This window comes from Gallinula chloropus (genome assembly GCF_964237585.1).
Source record: "Gallinula chloropus genome assembly, chromosome: 21".
In the NCBI taxonomy this organism is placed as follows: Eukaryota; Metazoa; Chordata; class Aves; order Gruiformes; family Rallidae; genus Gallinula; species Gallinula chloropus.
Window position 1 is genome coordinate 10,216,920 of NC_140106.1, and position 7,254 is coordinate 10,224,173.

General features: G+C 68.6%; 1 protein-coding gene across 1 annotated transcript in view; it reads right to left on the bottom strand.

Annotated features, from left to right (window-relative positions):
* Window positions 1-2,322: 2,322 nt before the first annotated feature.
* Window positions 2,323-7,254, bottom strand: part of YKT6 (YKT6 v-SNARE homolog) — a 7,682-nt gene continuing 2,750 nt past the window's right edge. The window contains exons 3-7 of the mRNA XM_084273912.1: window positions 6,844-7,243; window positions 5,656-5,760; window positions 4,197-4,262; window positions 3,723-3,824; window positions 2,323-3,357 (exon numbers count right to left, since the gene is read on the bottom strand). Coding sequence (XP_084130038.1) covers window positions 3,322-3,357; window positions 3,723-3,824; window positions 4,197-4,262; window positions 5,656-5,760; window positions 6,844-7,243 — 709 coding nt within the window. The 3' untranslated portion in view covers window positions 2,323-3,321. The remainder of the gene's footprint in view (window positions 3,358-3,722; window positions 3,825-4,196; window positions 4,263-5,655; window positions 5,761-6,843; window positions 7,244-7,254) is intronic.

A 7,254-nucleotide genomic window follows, 5' to 3' on the forward strand; every position in this document is an offset into this window, starting at 1 on the left:
GGGGCTGGGGGGGGACACACCACCCCCATAGGCAGAACCCCCCTCTCCTCCCCATCCCTGTCTCTGCCTGGGTTAAGGGGGGTGGGCTGGGGTCTGGGGGTGTCTCGCAGGGATGGGGGCGATGGTGGTGGGTGGGGGGGGTGGGGGGGTGTCCCGGCCCCCCCTCTCCTCTCCTCTCCCCCCCCCCCCCCAGCCCCGGCTGTGCTTGTGGCGTGTCGCTGTTGCTGGTGGTGGGTGTTGTGCTGTGGGCTCTGCTTGCGCTCTGTCCCGCCCTGTACATAGAGAGACTCTTTATTTTTTAACTCCTTTTGGGGGGGGGGGTCCCCAGCTATTGTGGGGGGGGGGTGGGAGGCGGGGAGGGGGGGGATGGATACAGAAACACAGACACATAGACACCCCCCCCCCTCCCTGACCCCACTCCTCAAGGCGCCACAGGGATGGTGGAGGGGATGCTGGGGTGGGGGGTGGGCCTGGATGGCACCCCCACCCCCCCCAACGCCCCCCACCCACCCTGTTTCTCCCCTGGGAGGTTTGGGGGGGGGGGATGGGAAGGTGGGGGGCTGGGGGGGACCCGGCCAGCACTGAGGCAGCATCGAAAGCACTTTAGACTAAGAGAGCGGGTCTCTTAGGGGGCACAGGCTGCTCCGCCGGGGAGAAGGGGGGGGGGTCCCCGCCCCCTCCCTGTGTCCCCCCCCCCCCCAACTCCTGTCCCCTCCCACCCCCAGCACAGGGCTGAGGGCGCCTGCCCCCACCCCTCCTCCCGCCCCCCACCAGCGCTGAGGAAGGGGGGTGGGAGACACCCCACCCCCCCCAACCATATCCCCCCCAGAACCATATCCCCCCCCCCCAACCATGTCAACCCCCCCCAGAACCATGTCACCCCCCCAGAACCATGTCACCCCCTAGAACCATGTCCCCCCCCAGAACCATGTCACCCCCCCCAGAACCACGTCCCCCCCTAGAACCATGTCACCCCCCCCAGAACCATGTCACCCCCCCCAGAACCACGTCCCCCCCCTAGAACCATGTCACCCCCCAGAACCATGTCACCCCCCCCAGAACCATGTCAGCCCCCCCACAACCATATCCCCCCCCCACCCTTGTCACCCCCCCCAGAACCATGTCACCCCCCCCACCCTTGTCACCCCCCCAGAACCATATCCCCCCCCCACCCTTGTCACCCCCCCCAGAACCATATCCCCCCCCCCCCCCAGAACCCTAACCCCCCCCCACCCTTGTCACTCCCCCCAGAACCATGTCCCCCCCCCCCTCCCCTTCCCCTGGGGACAGGGGAAGACCCCCCTCCTCTCCCACGCCCTCCCCGGGCTCTCCCCCTCTCCAAGGTGCCGTGTGATGCTGGGGCTGGTTTTAGCTGGGGGGGGGGGGGTTTGGGAAGGGGGGTGGGGGTGGGGATGGGGATGGGAGGGCCGGGGTGGGGGGGGGGATATCCTATTTTTGGGAATTGCGCTGGGTTTCCTGCATGTCCTGCGCGGGAGCACCCTGGGGCTATCGCTGTCTGTGGAGGAGCTGAGCTGAGCTGTTTCTGTCCCATGAATGCTGGTGGATCGTCGCCAAATTTTTCTCTTCTCCCCCCCCCCAAACCCCCTTTTTCTCTCAATTCTTTTTCCCTCCCTCAAATTCCCCGGCATAACCCCCCCCCCCTCGCCTCCCCCCCCCCCCCCCCCCCTCCCCCAGCCCTTTGTCTTTTCTTTCTGAGCCTTGTAAGTGTAACAATGACTCTTGAGTTCGGTTTTGTCTCGGGAAAACTGCAAATAAATTATGAGGAAAAACAACCAAGAAACCCGATCCTGAGAGCTGGGGGGGGGGAGAAGGGATGGGGAGGGGGGAGAAGGGATGGGAGGGGGGAGAAGGGATGGGGAGGGGGAAGCAGGGATGGGGGAGGGGGGAGAAGGGATGGGGAGGGGGGGAGAAGGGAGGAGAAGGGATGGGGAGGGGAGAAGGGATGGGGGGGGAGAAGGGATGGAGGGGGGGAGAAGGGATGGAGGGGGGGAGAAGGGATGGAGGGGGGGAGAAGGGATGGGGAGGGGAGAAGGGATGGGGAGGGGGAGAAGGGATGGGGAGGGGGGAGAAGGGATGGGGAGGGGGGAGAAGGGATGGGGAGGGGGAGAAGGGATGGGGAGGGGGAGAAGGGATGGGGAGGGGAGAAGGGATGGGGAGGTGGGGAGAAGGGATGGGGAGGGGGGAAGCAGGGATGGGGAGGGGGGGGAGCAGGGATGGGGGGTCCAGACCTGAGTGCCCATGGGGATGCCCCCCAGCCCCCCCGTTGCCCCCCCAGGAAGACACACAGAGCCAGAGCCGGGTACCACCGCCAAAGGGACCTTTACCGGCAGCACAGACACCACAACACCATCACCACCCAACCCCGGGGACCACGGCGACCCCCCCCCGGGAGGAGGAAGAGGAGGCACCCAGGGGTGCTGACCACCCCCCCGGGGCTGGTGGGAGCAGGGGAGGGGGCTCTCCAAGGCCAGGGGATCCCCCCAGCCCTCCCTGGCAGTGGGGTTGGGGTCCAGCCACCCCACGCTGTGCCAGCTTCCCTCCCCCCCACCCAGGCAGCTGGTGGAGGGTGGGGGGAGGCACCACAATGGGGGGCAGACCCCCCCACCCCCCCAACACACACACACAGAGCCAGAGGGTCACAGGGGCCAAGGTGGGCCTGTGCCCACCTCAGCTTGGCTCTTTCCCACCCCACCAAGGAAGGGGCCCAGGGGCGACCCCCTCCCCAGCACCCATTCTGGAGGGTGGGGGGGGGTGTGTGTGGGGTGCAGCCCTTGGGCAGGGGGGGGGGCTGCAGCTTCCAGCTTCCCTGCGCTGGGAAAGGCCTCAGAGGGGGATCAGCACCCCCACCAGCCCGAAGCCCCCCTTCTCCCCTCCCACCTCTGAGGACACAGACACATAAAAGACCCCCCCCCCCTATTCCCAGCTCCCCCCAAGCAGCCCCAGCTCCTCTCACCCCCCTGGCAGCATCAGCCCGAGGTGCTGGCTGGGGGGGGGGGGCACAGCTGGGTGCTCCATGGTCTGAGCCACCCTCAGGAAAAGCGAGGGCAAAGGTGTGGGGGGGTCTCCAGCCCCACAACCCCCCCCCCTCACCCCACACAGTGCCAGCAGCCCCTCGAGACGAGGGGGGAAGTCACATCAGCCCAGGGCACTGAGGATGCCCCCCAGCCACGGCCCCGGGCAGCGCAGCCCAGACCCCACAACCCCCCCTGGGCTGTGGGGTTGGGTCCTGGCTGAGGCACGAAGAGGAGGGGGGGGTGGGTGAAGGTCTGGGGGTCCGGAGCAGGAGACCCGGGCTCCCCGTCACATGATGGCACAACAGGAGTTCTGCTTCCGGGCCTGGGAAGGGAAGGGGATGGAATTAAGGGGGGGGGGGTGGGGGGGTCACATTCACAGCATCACCCTGGGTATCCCCAGAGCTGTCCCAGCCCTCCCAGCTCCTCATGGAAGCTCCATGGGGCAGATCCCAGCTCCACAACCAGGGACACAGTGGGTCAGGAACATGCCCCCCCCCCCTCCTCCTCCCCTCTAAACCCCCCCCCCCCCAAAAAGCAACCCCAGGCCAGGGAAGGGAGCGAGGGGCTGCAGAGCAAAGCAGCTGGCGGGTGGGCACCCAGCAGGGTGGGGAGGGGGGTCCTTGCCCAGCACCCACACACCCCCCCCCCACCCCAGCCCCCCGGGGGAGGGGCAGCAGCAGCACTCACGGTTTTGTAGAAGGCCTTGGACTGCGCCCCCAGCACCTCGGATTTGGAGACCAGGTCGTCCAGCTTCTCCCCTCGCTCCAGCAGCGACTCCATGGTGTTGTGCTGCCGGAAGGGAAGCGCTGCTGCCACCACAGGCAGCACCCGGCGGTGCCACCCTGTCCCCAAGCCAGGGATGAGGAGCCCGGCCCGGCCCCACGGGAGGGGGGAGACGGGGATGGGAAGGGCCCAGGGGCCGGGAGAGGAGCCCCCCAGGGGCCGGGAGAGGAGCCCCCCAGGGGCCGGGAGAGGAGCCCCCCGGGGGAAGGTCCCGGCAGCACAAGGCGGGGGTGACACCCGGCGGGGAAGAGAGGGGGGGTTGGAGGGGGGTGGGTGTCCCCACGGGAGGGGACAGGAGGGTCCCTCAGCACCAGGGGTGGCTCTGGGGAGGGGGATGCCCACCCCACCCCACCCCGCCCCACCCCGCACCCTCCTCACCAGGATGATTTTGGTCTCGTCCAGCTCCGCCTGCACCCTGGTCATCGGGTCGGCGTCGCGGGGGTTCTGGGGGGGGGGAACAATATGACGTCAGCAGCGCCGCAGTGATGTCAGCAGTGCTGCCAGCAGTGATGTCAGCAGCGCTGTGGCCTGGCAGTGACATCAGCAGCGCTGCAGCCCCACAGTGACGTCAGCAGCGCCGCGGCCCCCCAGTGACGTCAGCAGCGCCGCGGCCCCGCAGTGACGTCAGCAGCGCCGCGGCCCCCCAGTGACGTCAGCAGCGCCGCGGCCCCGCAGTGACGTCAGCAGCGCCGCGGCCCCCCAGTGACGTCAGCAGCGCCGCAGCCCCACAGTGACGTCAGCCGCAGTGACGTCAGCAGCGCCGCGGCCCCACAGTGACGTCAGCAGCACTGCCACAGTGACGTCAGCAGCGCCGCAGCCCCACAGTGACGTCAGCCGCACTGCCGCAGTGACGTCAGCAGCGCCGCGGCCCCACAGTGACGTCAGCAGCACTGCCACAGTGACGTCAGCAGCGCCGCAGCCCCACAGTGACGTCAGCCGCACTGCCGCAGTGACGTCAGCAGCGCCGCGGCCCCGCAGTGACGTCAGCCGCACTGCCGCAGTGACGTCAGCAGCGCCCCAGCCCCACAGTGACGTCAGCCGCACTGCCGCAGTGACGTCAGCAGCGCCGCGGCCCCGCAGTGACGTCAGCCGCACTGCCGGCAGTGACGTCAGCAGCGCTGCAGCCCCACAGTGACATCAGCAGCACTGCCGCAGTGACGTCAGCCACACTGTGGCCTGGCAGTGACGCCAGCCACGCCCCCACAGTGACATCAGCAGCACAGTGGCTGCACAGTGACGTCAGCAGCGCCACTGGCAGTGACGTCAGCAGCGCCGCAGCCTGGCAGTGACGTCAGCAGAGGCCCCACAATGATGTCAGCAGCACCGCTGGCAGTGACGTCAGCAGCGCCACAGCCCGGCAGTGACATCAGCAGCGCCCCCGCAGTGATGTCAGCAGCGTGATGGCCCCACAGTGACGTCAGCAGCACCACTGGCAGTGACGTCAGCAGCATCCCCACCCCCCAGTGACGTCAGCAGCGCCCCCGCCCCCCAGTGACGTCAGCAGCGCTGCCAGCAGTGATGTCAGAAGCGCCGCGGCCCCGCAGTGACGTCAGCAGTGCCCTGCAGCGCCCCGCAGTGACGTCAGCGGAGCCGCCAGCAGTGACATCAGCAGCACCGCTGCCCCGCAGTGACGTCAGCAGGGCTGCCGCAGTGATGTCAGTGGGGCTGCAGCCCCGCAGTGATGTCAGCAGCGCCCCCCAGTGACGTCAGCAGCGTGGCTGCCCCCGCAGCGCCGGTATCCCAGCCCACACCAGTCCGACACCCACAGTGACCCCTCCGGGCCCGGGGCTGCGGTGCCGGCACCGGGGGGTCTGTGGGGGCGCTGGGGGGGCCGTACCTGGTACCTGCTGAGGTGCCCGTCCAGCGCCGCGTAGCTGAGGGTGCCGGGGCTGCCCGAGGGCCACTCCGCCGCGCTCACCTGCCGGCAGAACTCCTCCAGCACCTGCGGCACGAGGCGCAGCCCGCTGAGCGCCCGCGGCTCGGGGGGCACCCGGGGGGCCACATCCTGCTCTCCCAGCACCTTCTCCTCCCCCCCCTTCCCTGCTGAAGGGGCCAGGAGGCAGAGCTGGAGCTGCTGGGCTGGTGCTCGGGCTGGGGAGGGGGTGTCTGTCCCCACCACCCCAAATCCAGCACGAGGAGTCACCCCAAAGCCGGGAGCGCGGCCGCACCCAGCGCTCCCCACGCGGCACCCAAGGCGGGTGTCAGCCCGGCACGGGCACTGCCTGGGGGTGGCTGGGGTGGCCAGATCCTGCTCTGCTCAGCGCTGATGACGCCCAGCTAATGAGCAGGAGGGGGGTTGTCTCACCGCACCAGCACCAGCAGAGCTGCCCAGAGCTCCCCAGAATTCTCCAGAGCTGCCCAGAGCTGCCCAGAGCTCCCCAGAACTCCCCAGAACTGCCCAGAGCTCCCCAGAACTGCCCAGAGCTCCCCAGAGCTCTCCAGTGCTCCCCAGAGCTCTCCAGTGCTCCCCAGAGCTCCCCAGAACTGCCCAGAGCTCCCCAGTGCTCCCCAGTGCTCCCCAGAGCTCCCCAGAACTGCCCAGAGCTGCCCAGAGCTGCCCAGAGCTCCCAAGAGCTGCCCAGAGCTGCCCAGAGCTGCCCAGAGCTCCCAAGAGCTGCCCAGAGTTCCCCAGAGCTGCCCAGAGCTGCCCAGAGCTCCCAAGAGCTACCCAGAGCTGCCCAGAGCTGCCAGAGCTCCCAAGAGCTGCCCAGAGTTCCCCAGAGCTGCCCAGAGCTGCCCAGAACTCCCCAGAGCTCCCCAGAACTGCCCAGAACTCCCCAGAGCTCCCCAGAACTGCCCAGAGCTCCCCAGAACTGCCCAGAGCTCCCCAGAACTGCCCAGAGCTCCCCAGAACTGCCCAGAGCTCCCCAGAACTGCCCAGAGCTCCCCAGAGCTGCCCAGAACTCCCCAGAGCTCCCCAGAACTGCCCAGAGCTGCCCAGAGCTCCCCAGAACTCCCCAGAGCTCCCCAGAGCTGCCCAGTACAGCCCCACTGGCACCTCCAGGGCTTGTCCCAGCCCCCTCACCTTATCCAGCAGCGTGAAGCAGACCCTCTGTGGGTACTCGCTGTCCGCCACCCACCACGCCAGCCAGCCGTCGCTCCGCACGTAGACGTGGCAGAGGTAATCTGGGCACAGGAGAGGGAGGGGGGGAAGGGTCCAGAGCCTTTCCCCCAGCGCCCAGACGCTTCCTACCTCAACCTCCAGCTCTTCCCCAACCCACAGATTGCCCTGGAAGGTTTCACTCAGCCCTTGTGTTTGGTTAAGGGCTCGAACCGGCTCCAAATTGGGGTTCGGCAGGGTCCCCAGCCGGGCTGGGTGGGGTGGGAGGGGAGGGGACACAGGTACAGCCCAAGGGAGCCAAACCCAGGGGGAGGAGGGGCTCAGACAGCTCTCAATGAGCAGCCAAGTGCTGCTGCCCAGAGCACTGGGGAGGGG